Source organism: Purpureocillium lilacinum, assembly GCF_023168085.1.
Source record: "Purpureocillium lilacinum CBS 284.36 DNA, scaffold_2, whole genome shotgun sequence".
Lineage (NCBI taxonomy): Eukaryota > Fungi > Ascomycota > Sordariomycetes > Hypocreales > Ophiocordycipitaceae > Purpureocillium > Purpureocillium lilacinum.
The window spans coordinates 3,674,168-3,692,681 of record NW_027072112.1 but is presented as its reverse complement, the minus strand read 5'-3'; the positions used below and the strand labels follow the sequence as shown (position 1 = coordinate 3,692,681).

Genomic DNA, 18,514 nt, shown 5'->3' with positions numbered 1-18,514 from the left:
CACGTCTCTTTCTGGCACGCCTCGCGCCATAATTTTTGCCGATATAAGGGAAGCCGATGCCGGACGGTGTGCGTGGACAGCGCCTTGCAGTGTTTTGCTGCGCCGCTACGCCTCTGGCTCGGATTTGCCCTTCGCGCCGCCGTTTTCAAACCAACCGCCCGCCCATGCTTTACCAACACGGAGCTCTGGTCACACGGCTCTCCATGCCTCGCCACTACGACGCCGAAACCCTCTCTGGCGGCCGGCGCGCACGACCCCTCGGCACCACGGAAAGGCAAGGCGCGTGCTCGGACGCGGTGGATCAGCGGCACCTGCGCTGACGACCGACGTCTCGTGGCATCGCCTTGCCAACCGTGCTCCATGATCAGTCTCTACTCGACCTCGTCTCACACTCCCTCACTTCACTCGGAGCACGCACGCACGCACGCACACACCCCCCCGACTATTCTCCGAGGCCTCAAACATCTACGTGTACGGTTATGGTGTGGGCATCGCAGGAGGATGCAGTCATGACTTGTGGACTACGTATCGTGTGCGGCCTCGAATCCCCCTCACCTCTTCACTGCTCACCGTCTCGACCCCGGATATCGCTCTTGACACTGGCGATGAGGAGTCTGGCTATACCCCACGGCATGATTGATGACATTGCGGACTTTGGGGGGCACGGGAACACCCAGGAAGGAGTGTATCTAGCCATACTTGAAAAATAAAAATAACGAATTGCCCCAATGGGAAGCAGGCCCTCGTGCTTGGTAGACGTGAAATGATTTAGTTTCACCACGGCGCTGTGCTGCACCAGCACCAGGCGTGCATCACCACCAACATCAGCCAACGAGGTACCCAGGCACCCAGGCACACGTTGAATTGAAGGGTCGGGTCCCTGGACCGCCGGTCGGTCCCCACGGTGGAGGCAGGGCAGGGGGATCGCACGGCGCGCCATGCCGAATGTGGCCGTGAGGCATGAAATAGTTCGGCTGGCCCCGCGGAACAGGCGCCGCTGGCGCAGGGTCCTGGCCAAGTGGCGCCCAGACGTCACAGTGCGGGTTAATGAAGCCAATCTGTCATTTAGCTCTTCAGCGATCACCGCCATTGAGTGACTGCCACTCCTCCTTTTGCTCCCGCATCTCAACCTTGACCTGGGCGGTGCAGTCGGCCACACTACAGCCCGTTCTCATCCGATCGCATGGCGTGAAAAATCACTCGCTTATCTTCTTCTCGTCTGAGTTGAACCCGCGCCTGTCGTTTTCCTCCTTCCTCCACCGCCCGACTTCCACCCATTTTACGCCGCATAACGAACGAAACGGGAGCCCCGAACGAGCGCAGAAAGAGAGATGGCGCGGACAAAACAACCGCCCGTGCGGCGCGAGTCGTCGTCCGAGTACTTTAACAAGCGGACCGCGTCGTGGGAGATGTCCGCCAACGGCGCGGAGAGCACGAAGCTCGCGAATGGGCAGTCGTCTCCCGCCGCTGCTGTCGCGCCGAGTCGAGCGCAGGCATCACCGCCAACGCCAGCGGCGGCCGTCGTTATCGCTACCAGGAGCGAGGCCGGCGTGCTGCAGCTGATCATCTCCGTGGCGGGCATATACGCGTCTTTGTGAGCAGTGCCCCCCCCCCCCCTCCCCCCTTCCCCGTCCAGACTTTGTGTTGCGCGAAGGGTGTGTCGCTGACGTTTTTTCGCTCTATCTCGCGCAGCTTGACGTGGGCGTACCTCCAGGAGAAGCTCACGACGACGCCGTACGGCCCCAGCGGCGAGAAGTGGCACTTCCCCGTCTTCCTCAACACGATCCAGTCCGTCTTCGCGGCGACCGTCGGGTGCGTGTACCTGCTCCTGTCGACGCCGCGCGGGGCCGCCCTCCCGCCCGTCATTCCGTCGCGCCGCATCCTCGGCCCGCTCGCCCTCGTCGCCGTCACGTCGAGCCTCGCCAGCCCGTTCGGCTACGCGAGCCTCGCGCACATCGACTACATCACCTTCCTGCTCGCCAAGAGCTGCAAGCTGCTGCCCGTCATGTTCCTCCACATCACGCTCTTCCGCAAGAGGTACCCGCTGTACAAGTACCTCGTTGTCGCGGCCGTCACGGCCGGCGTGGCCGTCTTTACGCTGCATTCGGGCCGCAAGCACAAGGCGTCGTCGGCGGCCAAGTCGGACGACTCCAACGTCGCGTGGGGGTTGCTGCTGCTGGGCATCAACCTGCTGTTTGACGGTCTCACGAATAGCACCCAGGACTACATCTTTCAGACGTTCCGCCCGTATAGCGGTCCGCAGATGATGTGCGCCAACAACATGATGAGCACGCTCGTCACGGGCCTGTACCTCCTCGCGAGCCCGTACCTCGTGTCGACGGGGCTGGGCGACTGGTTCGGCATGGACGTCGCGGGCAGTGCGGGCGAGCTCGGCGCCGCGCTCGACTTCATGCGGCGGTATCCCTCCGTGTGGAAGGACGTCCTCGGCTTCGCGGCGTGCGGCGCCGTCGGCCAAGTCTTTATCTGTGAGCATCCCCGTCCCCCTTCCTCAACCGCAGCACGACGGCCCAAAACCCGCGCGCTCCTCACCGCAACTCCTGCTAACGATGCGCGCTCCGCACGCACGCACAACAGTCTACACGCTCTCCACCTTCTCCTCCGTCCTGCTCGTCACCGTCACCGTCACCCGCAAGATGTTCACCATGATCCTCTCCGTCGTCGCCTTCGGCCACCGCCTCACCCACATGCAGTGGCTCGGCGTCGGGCTCGTCTTTGGCGGCATCGGCGTCGAGGCCGGCATCGCGCGCCAGGAGAAGATTGCCAAGGAGGCCGCCGCCGCCAAAGCCAAGGCCAATGCTGCAAAGAAGGACTCGTGAAGAATATGCGCGCCCCTGCTGGGGGGGGGGGGGGGGGGGGGGGGGGGGGGGGGGGGGCAGTCTTGCGCATTTGGGCGAAAGCGTGGCTGCTACATCGAGGGGGTCGGGATATATACAAGCTGGCAGGGAGGCCCCATGCGCTTCTTTTTTCGTTCGTACTAGACGGGGTGGAGTTGATAACGGCGTTCAAGGCGATACAGTAGAAGAATCCCCCAAGGTTTTCACTAAGAAGTGGTGGGAGGTAAGTGGCATTTGGCTGCATAGATTACAATGGCACCATTCAAAGACAGGAATCACGACTGTCAACACGATGCAAGACTCAGTCGAGTGTTTGGCTGTGTATATTTTCCCAAGTTGCGCCATACGCTGTGTCGTTTTCCCGTATTTATGCTCTGTCTGTCCTAAAGCCGCGGCACTTTTCTTCGCGCAGCCAGCGAGCGGCAAGGCCACTGCCGTGCCCCATCTCGGTCAATCCAACACCATGCTCCCCCTCTTGTGGCTACCCGGTGCGTACCTAGGTAGATAAGACAGAGATGCACCGACTGGAAGTTGATGACCGTCAAATCGCCACCACCGTAATGACGCTAATGCGGTAGAACAGATAACAGATGTATGCGCCCAAGATTGCGCGCCTCCCCATGCTCATTCCTCAAGCTCGAGCCCCTGCCCGCCCAGCACGGCGGCCAGTATCGACAGAGATTAGCGAGTGTCTCAAAAGACGGGAGCACAGCGCCGCATGACTCCATCGGTTCGGTATATACACAAATAAGAACGCCTGCAATGCTGTGCGTCAAGCCCGTGAGGCGCCACAGTTGCGCTCGCCGGCGCTCGTGCGACCCCTGCCCCTGGGTGCTGCACGTGACTTGGTTTCCAAAGCGAGGGTATCATCGAGATCCGTATAAGGCCCCCCCTTCCAATTAGATCATCGTCGTTAAATATAGTAGATCCATGTCGGTTCGTGTCGTGAGACCATCATAGCACGTCGTCAATGGAACGAACTATCGGCGTCTCCCCTTTGGTTGGCGGGCTTCGAGGATCGGCAACCTGAGGTGGGCGGCCAAAGGATGCAATCCTTCCGAAGAAGGAGAAGGGGTCCCGCGCAAATATTGACTGTCGAGGAGAGAACAGACCTCCAGTCGGCGTCGGTGGCGCCTCGGCAAAGCGCAACCCGGCCATTTGGGTTCCACCATGGAACGGGTTTTCGGTCATGGTTTCGGCTCGCGGGGACATGAGGGCATCTTCATCGGGGCCGGCCGGTCGTATTGTCACTGTCTGCTCCATGAGGGTGGCATCTTTCGATGCATTGCTTTCGGGTCGAGCCAGAGGCGAATCTGGCGACCGCGGCGAAGCATCCGCCGAGATGCTGGTTGGGATTGTCCACGACCTTTCAGCCGTCGGAGCGCTAGATTCTGGTGTTTCGCAACCAAACTTTGCTCGCCCGGCAGTCTCTTCAGTATCGGGCTTGGGTAGCTGAGGCGGCTTCTCGTCCACTTGCTCCCTCCATGAGAAAGTCAAGGGTGCAGACGCAGGTCCAGGCGACACAGACGGAACTCCTGGCGTCGAGCTGCCCCTAGGACGTGTCGGGCTCTGGGCAGAGCCCGTGTCGCCGACTTTGCCGTCCTCTCCTGGGAGAGGCGCGCTCTGGGGCTCCTTTGGCGCCATGTCAATTGCGTCGGCGGAAAGCGTCAACCTGTGCTTTGTCGGGCTCCGACCCGTCCGTGGGCGGTATGCAGAATTCGGGGGCAGGCGCTTCTTGGACAGCTCCTTGTGGAAGTCCTGCAGAGAGTACATGAGCTTCATGTTGGGGCTGATCCATCGGCTCTTCCCCTGCGCCGCATAGTAGGCGTCGTTGACGGTCAGTTCAGGCTTTTGGTACAGCCCGTACGCTATGATCAAGCTGGCCGAGCGACTGGCCCCCTGCTGGCAATGCACGAGCACTTTCTTGCCCTGCTTAGTGCGATTCTCTATCGTTTCGCAGAGCCGCATCAGGTCTGGGGCAATGTCTGTGTTGTGGTCCCAAGGAATGTGAATGTACTCGGGGTCCTTGAGCGGATTCGCCTTTGGTGTCGTGGGCGTCTCCATCGGCTTGTCGTCACTCGGCGGGAACTCAAAGGCAGTTGCGTAGCTGGCGTTGGTGACGGCAGTATCCGGGACTGGGCTTTCGTCCAGCGGTGTTGGCGGTGCATGCGTTCCATCCAAAGCAGAGCTTGGGTTGAAGTAGGGTTTCGGGAGTCGGTCGAAGGGATTCTTGACTTCTCGAGCCACGTTTATCACCACATCGAACCGTGAAGCCTCCTCGGCTGTCGGCTCCAGGTACAGATAAACATTGTCGCCGTATATGGCGATTGGACCCTCCGGGTAGCCTGGTGATTTCTGGTCCTCATTGTTGAGGCTCTCGTGGTACGGCTCGAACTCGGTGCGCTTGGCAAGCTGCGTCTTGACGGGCGAATCCTCCTCGGCAATGGTTGTTTCGAACTCGGTGTTCATGCTCGTCTTCATGGGACGCAAGACCTCGGACAGTCCGGATTGGTTGCGCTCCAGTACCCTGGGAAATGTCATGCCACCCGGAGGGCCGAACGTTGAGGACTTGAGACCGCTAAGCATGTGAGGGGATGACGTCGAGTGCTTCAAAGCCCGTCGCTGCAGGATTGGTGGCATTCCTGGAGATGCCGGCACCTCCAGTGACGCTTTAACCAACAGATCAGAAGTGCCTGTCTTGAGGCTGAGTTGGCTCGGCTTCCGTTTCATGGCAGGGATAGTTGGCTTGATGAATGACGGTGAGGATGGCTCTGTGGCGAAAGACTTGGGGGTCGTCGTCGTAACGGCAGCCGGGGGCTGTATTGACAAGCCCTTCATGTTGCGGGGCCGACGCGGCGCCGGGGAAGTCATTGGCCGCTCAAGCGTCCCGGCTTCCGGAATACTGAGCATCGTTGCCTGGCCGGATCGACATCCAAACATGGCCGAAGGATAGTTGTTCAGCGGTATTAGGTTGATGGGAGAGTCGGGCGACGAGGACGGTGACGGGTCTGAGAGGGGAGAAGAGTCGGTGGTCGAGAGGGTCGTCGTCGGAGACGAGTCCGTGGACTCGGACATTTGTGTCGAGGTGCTGTCATGGTGCTTGTGAATGGCGTCGGATGGCATCGAGCCAGTGGTCAAGTCTGGCTGAGAGGATGGGTTCGCAAGAACAGGCGCCTTGGATTCCACCGTGACCATTTTCGGGTCGACGAGGGTCACGGTGTCGCGGTCGGCCATGGTCTCGGCGTCGAGGTCAAAGACTGACATGAACGACGGTATTTGATCCTCGTACATGCGCCGGGCCGCGGCGGACGGCATGATTACGCGAGGACCGGATGACGGTATGGCGGCGTCGTTGATCTTGACCCCAGTCGACGGGGGCTCTTGGTCAACGGCGCCGGCGGTATCGGTCCCGAGATTACGCACGGGCTGACGGAGGGATTCGGTGCGGGTAGGATTAAAAATAGAACGGCTCTGTAGGGAGGGATTGAAGCGAAAAGGAACGCTGCGCAAGAAGGAGCGGACGTTGCGAAAGAGTCAGTCGGTCGAGGACAAGTGGACAGCGCTGCTGGATCCTGTCAATCGACGTGACGCGGGTGAGGCCAGGCCAAGGCTGGCTCGAGAAGGAGGACAAGGGCCAGCGACTCGAGAGCCGCTCCTCGCGAGGCAAGAGGCAACGGCGGGGAGCGGTCGACGAGGAAGGGCACGACGGCAGCGGTGGGTGAGGAGAGTCGGGTATTGGGTGTCGGGAGTCGTCGTCGGGAAGGCGTGTTAGCGAGGATCGAGAAGGCGGTCCTTTGTCGTCCACGTCTCTGTCGTCGTGCCGAGCGTGCGGAAGTTTGAAGGTAAGAGGGAAGAAGGGAGGGCAGGCAAGGAAGGAATGAGACCCGTTGTCGATGTGAGACACAAAATCGGCGCTTAGCGGAAGCCCATGTGCGCGGGAGGGGAAAGGAAGAACGGCAGAGCGGGAGACGAAAGGGCGCTTGTCTCGAGCAACACGCAGAACATGACCCGGTCGAGGCTGCGGTTGGACTGGAGGCTCTCAAAGAAGGACGAAATGCAGGAGGAGAGAAGTAGAAGGGGGGAGGAAGGAGGCGGCGGCCGGGGGAGGAGGCGGCGGCTCGATTCGTCGAACAGAGAGAGCGGCTCTGCTGCTGCTGCTGCTGCTGCTGCTGTTACGGGAGGAGGGACGAAAGGTGAGGATGAGCGAAGCGGACGGGGGAGGAATAAGCGTCGAACAAACAGTGGAGGACGGTGGCGGGCGGCGGGCGGCAGCGGCTGGGGGGGGTGTGCGGCGGTGGGTGGGCGTGGGCAAGGATGGACGGAGGCGACCAGCAGGCCGGGCCGGGGTTGTGCTGGGCTGAGCTGTGCTCTGTTTGGCCGGCGTCAGGGGGGGGTTCGAGGGAACGCAACAGGAACCCTTTTTACGGAGTAGCGCGTGCGGATGGATGGATTCTTGGGGCGCGGTGAGCCCCCAAGCCCGGGCTGACGATGGGACGGGACCTGAGGGTGGAGGATGTTGAGGAGGTGCGCTGTGGGCTGTTGGTCGCGGCGCGTGGCGCAGGCGGCGAACGGACAGCTCAGGTCTGCTCGTACTGTGGCAGTCGAGCACATACTGCAGTGCACGCTTCCAATTGTGCGTACACCTCAGCCTCTGGCGCATGCGCTGAAGCTACGACGACTGCAGGCCAGCGTGCAGCATCTGCCCGGAACGGGCGTGTTTTAGACGGCGGCCGTGGACGGGCGACGGGCTGCTTCAGGGACCAGGCAGGGAGGATCGCTAGGCTGCCCAGCTCCTGCTGAGCGGGCTGAACGTTAAACTGCCCTGAAGCCTGCCCCCCAGGCCGCCTGGACAGCCCGGGGCGGGGGAGCTGTTGGCGGGTGCTGATTGGGCTGCGCCGTGGAGTGGTTCGCCGTTGGGGCCCTGGACCCGGGGCGGTTTGATGGACCTGGAATCGTTTGCTCCCACATCACAGTGAGAGCATCTACGATAGGTGTGCTTCGTACCGATGTATGTACGAAGCCTACGAAGCCATCTGCCGGTCCGCCACGTCGACGATGCACGCAATCGGCAGCCATGCACGAGTAGCGCAGTGCATACAGCGGGCGCTCCGCGGAACGACCACAGAATCCGGCGAGCAAATTCTCGCGGCCCCGTGGGCCGGTGTCGCCGGGGGGCTTGGGCCGTCTACGACCCAAATGTGGAAGCCCCTCAGCGAACGGTGGTGAAAGACAGCTCTGCTGCACGCGGCAGCGAGTGCAAGCCACACACGAACCAACCCCTGTGCAGAGCCTGCGACGCCTCGAGTCGACGAGCGGCAAAAAAAACATGCGACGCCCAGTGGACGGACGGATCGAAGGGGGGGCTCCGCTTTCCCTCCCAGAAGGCGCCAGGTGCGAGACAGACACACAGACAAGACACACACGGACGTGGACAGGCTCAGGGCAGGAGCAGACAGGAGGAGCAAGGCAGGAGCAAGGCAGGGGACGCAAACCCGGCGAGACCTAAATATAGCCGCCCGCAACACGCCTGGCGGCAAGGCTCGGCCAATCACGGCGCTCAGGGCCAAATTTGGGACGTGGGCCCTCCTCTTTCGTGCAGGGGCCTGCGGGTCTGCGGGCAGGTGGGACCGGGCTGGGCTCGCTCGCTCACTCGCTGGGATGGCAAGAGTGGAGGAGTCCAGGCGGGAAGGGGGTGTGCGGTGCCAAAACAAGACGATTGCTGCACGATGGTGTTGCTGACGTGCTGCCGATGCTGATGATGGACTCCCGCAGTAGAGCTTGTTGACCACGAAGCATTGTACAAACGGAGCAATCAGCAACTCTTGCAGTTTCCCTGGTGCGGTTGCTCACTGCCATCACTTGCAAGGTCGTCTGTTGATACATACGTGGTTGCCCGTGGTGCTGCTGTTGCTGCTGCACCTCCTGCACCTGCCGCTGCGTCACGCCTTCCGAATGGCGGTGCACTGCATCGCATCTCCGTCAGCCGCCTCCTTCCACTGGCTGGCCGCACGCGAGCAGCAGTCGCGACCGCTGCCGCACATAAGAGGCCCGGCAAGCGCACACGCGCCACGCGCTCACACATTCGCACGCACATGCTTTGTGCGACGAGGAGCTCTTGAGGTTGGCTCGGACGGCGCCTGCGCCTGAAGCAGAGGCGCCAAGAACCTCGAAGCTCGAGCTGCTACGGAGACGCATCGCGGACAAGCTTTACAGAGCGGGAGGACGGTGCAGCGACTGGTCGGCCCGGCTCCGTGGCGACGGCGGCTGGGTCTCACCTCGGCCGGCCAGCCGAAGCGCTGGCGCGTCGACACGGCAGAAAACCACTGAATCCAGACATCTCGTCGTCGCCATGGGCCAACGCGGCCTCACCAGATGGCGGCGTCTCAGAACCCCTACGCCGGCCATCTTGCGTGGCAGGCGTCTCGCTCGCCAGCCTGTCACGTCCTCCGCAATATGGATTTTCGCAACGGCCACACAAGGCATTTGTGGGCGTGCTCGTGCCTGCGACGACCACATGCTGGCAGATGGCCGGTTTCGCAATGGCGACGTTTGTGTGGTGGCCACTACAAGCTTGTTTACCGCCGCCCGTCACCATCAGGTTGGTTTCACAATGAGCCGCCCTCAACCGCAACGTCAGATGCTCCCCACAGACATCATCAGCGACTTCACAGGGTCCGGGTTTCGTCGCCCCGTGCTGATCCGTGCCCCGTATCCCTGGACAAGGACGAGGTAAGCTCGACGGCAGCGGGAACACCTGATGCCGCAGTCGGTGGCTGACTTACTTGGAGCAAGGCCAGCGTTAATGACGAGATGATGCTCAACTGACACGCCCTTGGTGCTTGTCGCGTCACCGCATGCAATCAGCCAGCCGGGTCGGGATCTGCCGCTTGCTTGATGATGAATGCGTATAAATAGCACGGTCCAGGGCCTCGCTGTTCGTTTCGCGGCTGGCCGTCTCACCCCGTCGTGAGGCGTCGATCAGACTGCCTGGCTGACGCCCGCCACCGGGCTGTTTGCGTCCACGTCGGAAGACGCCCTGGCAGGCGACATTTGTGGCTTTGCTCCGGTTGCCCGTCGCAATGGAATCATGGTTGTCGCGGGTGCTGCCGGGCGTCAGACCAAGGAGTGCTGGCGCTGGGCGAGGATGTTCATCGCAATTTCGCCATGGGCAAGGGATTTTGCCCATGTCCCGCCGGGGCTCCGGCACCACGCAAGCACCAAGGGGCACGACCCGGCTGTACCGTGCCAGTCGTCGGCAGCGGCAGCTCGTTTGGCGCTGTTTCAGGTTGTCGCACTGTGTTTGATACTGTATATCAGGGTCCCCTCCACACTCATCGCGCTAACAAAGCCACAGCACAGGTCAGAGCAAACTTCGGTAGGGGTCGACAATCCCTGATGAAAGCTGATGTCATCCCCAATCTTTGAAACACCATCCTGCCGCTCACCGTACCTATCTCCGTGGTTCCAGATCCACGTCGCGTGCCCTTGTCAGAGCCTAACCAAAGCCACGACAAGCTTGCGTAAAGGCATGACGCTCTCAGCACGACGCCTTTTGCACGAAAAAGATGGCTTGACGCTTCATGTTCGCGTTCGTACAGTCGGCGGTGCATGTCTGACGTGTAGGTTCCCAGGAAGGCCTCTCGCTCCGTCCTGAGCACATACTTACCCTGCACAGCCAGCCAGGGTTGTTTCAAAGGTCCAGGATATCAAGATAAGGTGTCCTTGTGATGTCAAGTCTTGCTGCGAAACGAGACGCGTTGCCTCTTGCACACCCTCGTGGGAAGAGGACTTTTTGCCTAGTCTGCGACAATACTGCCCACCTGTGTTACTGACCGGTAGTGGAGAGTCCGTGTCATCAAGATAGTCCTTTGAAGCGTCCGAGATGATCCCGTCTGCTCTCGGGTGTTAACTGGCGCGGAACCGGACACCCGGTATTACATACTCCCCTTTCTGAAGAAACGTGGCATAGTTCACAGTGGCGCCGTGCGTAATTACACATGACTTGACAACGATGCAGCGTTCATATACGGCAAACTTGCAGTCGCCGAGCAATGTCCGTCTCCTGAGACTGGTAAATGTGGCTCTGGCCACCACCATATGCATGGACCAGCCACGCTGGGAAAAGACACCACCGTACCACTCGGGAATGTAGCTGTCACAGTTGCATGGTGGTGTGCCTAGACATCACAAAGCGACGATGTGTTGTGGTGCAGCTTGTTGGCGCGGAATATGCAGACTCTTTGCACCATGTTTTGGGGAGACTTTACCCCCTGAGTCGTCACCAGGCACACGACGCCTTCCAACTTTGTTCTCCGGGTGCACGATTTGGTGTTGACGCAAACAATTCCTCACAGCCCTAAAAGAGCTCGGGCCGCCAGGCGACTTGACTGACATCCACGCCGTGAGTCCAGAGCCAGTCGCTTCAGATTGCGGCCACGGATTGCCACATATTAAACATCCCCCCCACTGGCGGTCAGAGACTTGCGCCCTCGAGATGGGCACAGGCAAGACAGGTTACCCTTTGGTGCGCTCTTCTACCACCAACAACTCTCGGCCATATTTCGCCTTACCGTGGGCCCTACTTTTCCGGAGTTGGAGGCCGAGCACCCGGCATGTGTCGGGGCTTTGCGAGGGACGTGAGACCAGCAACTGCCGGCGATGAGAGGCGAAGGCCTTAATTTGTGTGGCCCCGCCAGCTGCTCAGGTTTTTTTTCTGCAGCCACATTCTCCATTCTATGGTACTGTACAGCACTTGCTGCTCTCGTCGGTGCTTAATGACCAGTTATCGGCATGGTCCTGGGATCTAACTTGGGTTGGCCAGCGACAGCGGCGACGGGGCAGCAAAACGTTGGACCGGAAAGGCGGCTTGCCTCCAGCTTGTGGGACGGCGGAGTCAGTTGGTAGCCTGGTAAATGTTTCTGCTTGGATGTTTCCACGGACGAACACAGGTCGAACGGCCGGTCTCTCACACGGAGTCCAAGGACATTATTGCCTCCGCACACTACGAGAGAATGTTCAGTCGGCGGAGGCTCTTTCGAAACAAGCAAGTTGAGCCGCCTTCCCCAGCATGCCTGTCCCGGCAGTGGAGCTGAGAGTTACTGTTTCGTCTCGTGGCGTGGCATGGCTCCCCAGTCAGGGTCCACACTCTGCGGCTGCTGTTGAGAACTTGAGGGTTCAGAGTTCAGACAGGGCCAAATCTGTTTTGACGACGCTGAAAGGGCAAGGCCGTACCGTTACAACCGCGGGCGTACCGTTACAACCGCGGGCGATATTGTGCCAATGGCTAGGGAGATCTTTCGGCCGTCCGCCTGGCCCTTTGAGAATGCCCTGCGGAGATGGAAATCACGGTACACTGGCTCTTCGGCCGTGGTGAGATGCTGCGTCCCGTTATGTCGTGTTCGTACTGTACTCATAAAAAAAAACGCCATGGACGCGGACGGCAGCAGGGACAGCAGTGAGCACCGAACTGGTCTGTTTCATGTGGCCGTAGCTCGGTGGATCGCGCGGGACAAGTGCCGTAGCCCTTCTTGGCCGAGTAAGCAAGCCCGACGGGGTTGCTGCTCGCGGATTCGCAACGTGTTTGCACGTCGGGAGGCCGGAAGAGACGCGGCCCTCGGAGGGTTGGACCGCGACTAACGCCGGGATCGATAACCAACTCGGTCTTCCACGCGAGGTTCCAGGATCGGAACGGCGCGTCAGGGGCTGCTGACTGGCAGCGGTTGTCCGTGCGAGAGGAGAGAGTCAAGTTGCGTGCGCTCGGTCCCGGACAGGAAGCTATACAGGAGCGTGGCGGCGTGCGGCGATGGGAATTGGGCCCGGCTCCGAGGGTTTCGACAGGCGGCATGCTGCATATTCTACTGATTGCATGGTTTTTCACGTTTGAACCATGGATACGTGAGGGTCATGCGGTTCTCGACAGGCGATACATGAAAGTATCGAGAGGAATTCGGGAGGCTGGTAACTGAGAGCGGGCGTTGGGGACAAAACGGCCAAACGGCCCACAGACCCTGGCGGCTCTGGGGACCTGGGTGTCGTGCCTCGTCGTTCGAATGGAAGTCTCCGCTCTCGTGCGCGACTAGCTCGCGATAGCTTGCTGGAGCTCGGCCAGGGGCCTGGAACTGCCCCTATTGCATCCGCGGCGACATACATGTCTGTCCCTGCCGAGAGTGCTTGCTCGCGTCGTCGCCCATGGGGGCACTTCGAGGAGGATGCTTTTTGTGCAGGTTGCACAGCAGGTATCCGTCCTCGGGACGAGGCAGCGGGCACACTGGAGCCAGGTCAGGGGCCCCCCTGGCTCCTGGACTTCTGCAGGAGCGTGGAGGTCCGTGTCGGGCGTCATCGCGGGCGGGCGGTTTGCTTTTTTTTTTCGCGATCCGCTGGCGTCAGTTCTGCACGGCACAGCAGCAACGCCGAGGAGGGCGTTGGATCCTCACTGGACGACGTTGCGTTGCGCGTTGGAAGCCCTCGCCGGGAAGCGGCAGCAGCAACAGCAACGGTCAAAGCGAGATGGAGGTTGGTTAGGAGTGGAAGCCCGGAAACCCACTGCGGTTGGGCCATGGCGGGACAAGCTTCCCCCCCTCCCCTCCCCCTCCCCTCTCTCCCCTTTGATGGTGATGTATCATATCATATCGCGCAGTAGCGCAGCTGGCACCCGCCTGGGTAGCTTATTCGAGGACTGCCTCCCACGATCCTGCGCCTCTTCTGCCGGGGGCCCCTCGTCGCGTCTCGTCTTGGCCTGGCTCGCTGTGCGGTGCTGCTGGGAGTCTTGTGCTTGGACGGGCGCTGAGGTGCTTCCATGGACCGAGCGCATGCCTTGCATGCGAACATGGATGGATGAATGGACGGACGCGACAGGCGAGAGCCATGACTACGAGGTATACGGAGTACACTAAGTTAGTACGGCTGCGGAGCTGTGCCGAGTCCTGCGTTAATGTTTCGTGCGCTTCAATCCAGCGCTTCTTTCCGTGGTCACGGTCTGAGCCGCCAGGTATTATTACTGTACGGCACTGGGCAATGCATTGAACGAACCCAGGGCATCAAGCGATTTACCCAGGGCCAGGCCTTGTCGTCGTCCTTGATTTCCGCTGCGATCCCCTCTCTTCCACCCCCGGCCCTTGGCCATCTCCCACCCCCGGCTTGTGCTCTTCTTCAACATCGTGATCGTCCTCGTCCCTCTCCCCCCCTCTCTCCTTTTCCCTCGCCGACTCGTTCGTGGTGGTCAATTGCGTCTCCTCGCGCTCCCGCAATTGTCCTCTGCCTGCCCTCCGCTCGCCCATCCCGGCCCTGCGCTGCCGCGTTCGCTCTTTTCTCGTCGTCGCCCATTGTCTTCCGTTGAAGCCGCCCACGCCTCCGTGTTGCAGCGTCGTTGCTTCTTCCTCGACGCCCTGCTTCCCGTGCCACGACTCCTCGCACGCGGCGCTGAAGGTGTTTCAACTCCACGCTCCGCAAGCGTGCGACTACTACACAGTCTGCAACAGTGCTAGCAGTCCTATTTGAACCCCCCGCCGACCCGGGTGCCGCTTCGTGCAATCGCCTCGCCTCTGCCTGCCTGCCTGCCTGCCTGCCTGCGTGGCATCGTCGTCGTCGTCGTTCGTCGGCTTCATCCGGCGTCGGTCACCATCGACTGTTTATCGTCGGCGCGCGGCCTCATTGGACAGGCCGCTCGGCAAACACGCGCCTCTTGCGCCCGCCGCTGGAGCTGCAGCTGCAGCGTACGACCTTGTGTGGGTGCAGGTGGTGCGTCCTGCGCGTCGAACGGTGAGCTGCACCGGCCGGGGATCCTCGACCTCGCACCTCGCATGATTTGAGATGCCTCGGGAGCTCCAGCTTCTGCAACGCGCACCATGACCGAGATGGCGGGTTTCACAACGGCGGGCCCCCATGCCGCTGCCCAGATTCTTCAACCCTCTGGTGGCACAATCCCAGCTGCTGCTGCGGCCGCGACGTCGTCTGGCTGCGGGCCCAAGACGCTCGCTGTCTCTGTCGCTGGCGCTGGCGCAACCGCCGCCGGCGCCGCTGGCACCACTGCTGGAACCACGGGGCCCGCCTCGTGCAACCTCCAGCAGCCCACCACCACCACCACCACAACTACAACCACAGCCGCCTCCACTGCCGCAGCCAGAACTAAACTTCCACACCTTCCCGCGGCCACCACATCCGCCACAAACACCACCTCCCCCAGCGCTGCCGACAGAGGCATCGTCATCTCTCGCAACGACGCCGCCGTCGACAGCGACAACGTCAACAGTGATGACGCCCCCGCTCGCCGCACCTCTGCCTCGCTGAAACACCCCCATCGCCCCGCCTATCTTCGCCTGCGAGATAACAGGCCGCCTGCCGCAAGTAGCCGCAGCGCCCAAAACGGACCGATCCAAGACTCAGAAGCAGCACCGCATCTGCAGCAGCATTCGGGCCCGCGTCACCAGCAGCCGTCTTTGGACCACTCTCTACCTGTCTCACCCGTCAGTCCCCCGCGTCATCCCGCGGGCCCAACGACGTCGAGCCCAACCGACCAAGGCGCCGTGTACGCAGAGCCAGAAACGAACGACGACCAAGGCGAGCGCCATAGTCCAGCGACAAAAGAAGGCTCTTATCTGGTGCAAGAACAACGATCTGCTCCGTCGTTTGCCGCCGCCGGAAGCAGGGACACTCCCGGTCAGAGCTCGTCGCCTTCGAGAATCTCGACGGGTCAGACATCGGCGACGACCAGCAGGCCGACTTCGACCGACGACTCCTCGGCGTCGCCTGCGTCTGTTGGCCGCCCTTCCAGATCCAGCCGACCTTCGTCCTTTTCAGACGCACATACTACTGCCGCCGTCGCCGTTGACGACTCGCAAACGTCGACCAGGCCTCCGGCCCGTCGGGCCCCCGCCTCCCGCAGCTCTCACGGCGTGCCGACCTCAGCTGGCCCTCCTCCGTCGCTCGACACGCAGCGCCGCCACGCTGCGGATTTTGCGTCTCAGCCGTCTCCGGGCGGGTCAACGACTTCGCCGTCCGACATCCAGGGCCCTCGCGAGCTGCTGTTGCCCAAGCGTCTCTCGCAGTCCAGTTCGTCGGATGAGAGTCGGCACTCGACATCGAACCGCCCTCCCATCTCCTACAAACCTCCCACCAACACCACCGCCGCGCCGTCGGGTACGTCGACGCCCGTGCGCGTCCCTCCCATTCGAGGTTTCCGCTCCTCCGGCTCCCGCAAGAGCCTTGCCCTAGACATGAACTTCAGGCCGCGCCCCTATGACCTCGGCGACGACTCGGCGCGGGGTACCATTGACAACACACTGCGCGCCCTCGAAGGCAGATACAGCGATGACTCTAGACGCTCCAGTACACTGAGCCCTGGTCGCCAAAATAGCTCACCCGGCAACTTTGACGACACTGGCGACATCTTCCTCCGTATTGCCCGGGACGAGCCCAGCCATCGGCCTGGAGATGAGTCCGTCCCAGATGACGTCCAGAGCTCTGTTGTAAGTCTTCCCCAAGTCTCACTCGACTCGGCCCTCCACACCTGTTTCATATCCAATTTTGGCTGCCATGTGGTGAGAGCGTGCTGTGACAAGAATGCTCGCCCTCCACCCTACCCCACCGCGTACTTCACATGCCACTGGCGCAATGATGCAACCAAGGCGACCCATGTCTCAGCATGCTTGCGTCGTATCGGGCCCAGTTCTTTCCATCTCGGCTACATTACTGTACTGACTCGAGAGGCAGTCCCGCGTTCACCGTTCGGCGCATCGTCGGCCACTCTCGACCGCTGTCGCCTCGTATCAGACTACGTCACCCCCGCGCCTGCGCCGCCGTCTTTCCGACCAGCAAGACCGGCCCCGGATGAGGAACGCAGACGAGGAGCAGACCGGCGAGGTATCGCGGGCCGTGACGTATCGGAATCTGATGAGAGAAAAGGCAGCATCGGCTCATCCAGGTGAAGATGCTGGTCGCGCCAGGGCCGGCAGCTCGACTCTGCGCCCATCCCCTCTGGCGTTGCGGCCCTTGATGGCATCTCAAGAACCCCGCTCTGAGCCGTCGGTGTATGCGCGCAGGCGCGCATCCATCACGGAAAACAACTCGACTGTTGGGGCTCGGTCATCTACGTACAAGGGCGCCGCTGGTACTCCGAACCACGGCAAATCGTACAGTTCGTCGCCGCTCGTTCGTACGTTTGACTCGCACAATCGCGACCCCGCCCCTGGGGCCGTCGAGGGAACCGAATCCACGGCCTCGACGACGGCACCGTCGACGGTCTGGGACGAGCTGGACGATCTCAAATCAAGGATCCATCGCCTGGAGCTAACGGGCAAGCTGCCTTCTACATCTGGAGCCGCGGTTTCTAGATTGACTGAGGAAAGGCCTGCGACGGCCACAACCACGGTGACAACCATGTCATTGTCGCCTAAGCGCCAGCCAGGTGGCCAGCCTCCCGAGGGCGTGAGCACCACGTCGACGCAGCGTGAGGCGCATCCTATCCTAGTCTCGGCCCTCGTCAAGTCGAAACCGTTCATGAGCCCGGACGTCTACCGAGCGCTGGAGTCGGCAGCCAATGACGCGATCAACCTGTCCTCGATGATGGGGGTGCCTGGCCAGCCCGGGCCCATCTCCAGCGGAGCCAGCGTGGTCGGATCTGGAGGTAACGTCACGGACCGTCAGCTACGAAGGAAAGCCGACAGCGTGTGTCGCAGCCTCACAGAGCTCTGCGTGGCGCTTGGCGAAGATGTTACGCTTCAACCGAGGTTGGCCCCGCCAGCTCAGGTGAATGTGTCTCAAGTGGACGGACCCGCGACTCCAACGATGCCAAAGACATACTCGGGCCTCCCTGCGCCCCGCCGACAAAGCGTTGCCGCAGATCAAAACCTTCCGAAGCCCGTCGGCAACGAGAGCCCAAGGACAATGTCCAAGTTCGAGGAGCGGCGAAATCATCTCCTGAACGGGACACCCCTGAGCATACCTCGACCATCGCCGTCAGTGGCACCCATGTCAGCCGATGCGAGCGTCAACCGTCGGTCGTCATTGATGATTGCGCGCACGCGCAGAGCCACGACCGAGGAGCCCGATGATGGCCGGACCTCGTCTCTACTCAGGACCCGTCGCGCTGGAACCGAAGAAGTGGACGAAGGACGGAGGACGTCTTTGCTGGTGCGGAACCGCCGAGGGACAGTCGGCGAGGAGCGTGACGAGGGGCGATTCCAGGCGCCCTCTCGCGCGAACACAGAACTCAATCTTCTCCGTGGCCAGGGCCGCGACTACGCACAAGAGACGCCGGCTTCGCCGCCTGATGCCAATGGACAGCCTGCGGATCCGACGAGACGGCGGCTGGCTTCGACGAGCTTCCGCACCTCTCGCCTGGCCATACCCACCGGCTCGAGCCCGGCGCCGCCGCGAAGATATCTAGAAAAGAGTACACCGGATATTGGTGCCTCCTCTAACCGGCATGCCGATGAGTATGGCATGCGGCAACCCGGAAGTAGCGCAGCCACCACGCACGCGAGAGCTAGCAGCCTCGGCACGCGGAGGAACCGAGATAGCATGATCTCGACAGTTCCATCCTCGGCCGCGCCAGCTGGCATCTACAGATAAGGCGCGAACAAACGACGTGTACCGACCTCACGAATGTACAATGTATAAACTCCAGCACCCTGCACGGCGTTATCGATTTTCAACACGGCTTT

The 18,514-nt window shown here is 61.5% G+C and overlaps 3 protein-coding genes across 3 annotated transcripts; 2 read left to right on the top strand and 1 right to left on the bottom strand.

Annotated features, from left to right (window-relative positions):
- Positions 1-1,331: 1,331 nt before the first annotated feature.
- On the top strand, positions 1,332-2,837 carry PLICBS_002874 (UDP-galactose transporter; the record flags this gene model as incomplete). The annotated part of the gene is made up of 3 exons (XM_065600098.1): positions 1,332-1,594; positions 1,693-2,486; positions 2,596-2,837. The coding sequence occupies 3 exons, from the start codon at positions 1,332-1,334 to the stop codon at positions 2,835-2,837; spliced, it is 1,299 nt and encodes a 432-aa protein (XP_065456170.1).
- A 972-nt stretch (positions 2,838-3,809) lies between these two features.
- On the bottom strand, positions 3,810-6,170 carry PLICBS_002873 (uncharacterized protein; the record flags this gene model as incomplete). The annotated part of the gene is made up of 1 exon (XM_018322584.2): positions 3,810-6,170. The coding sequence occupies one exon, from the start codon at positions 6,168-6,170 to the stop codon at positions 3,810-3,812; it is 2,361 nt and encodes a 786-aa protein (XP_018177814.2).
- Positions 6,171-16,066: 9,896 nt separating this feature from the next.
- On the top strand, positions 16,067-18,422 carry PLICBS_002872 (uncharacterized protein; the record flags this gene model as incomplete). The annotated part of the gene is made up of 2 exons (XM_018322583.2): positions 16,067-16,318; positions 16,563-18,422. 2 exons carry the CDS (start codon positions 16,067-16,069, stop codon positions 18,420-18,422), a joined length of 2,112 nt encoding a protein of 703 aa, XP_018177813.2.
- Positions 18,423-18,514: the final 92 nt, after the last annotated feature.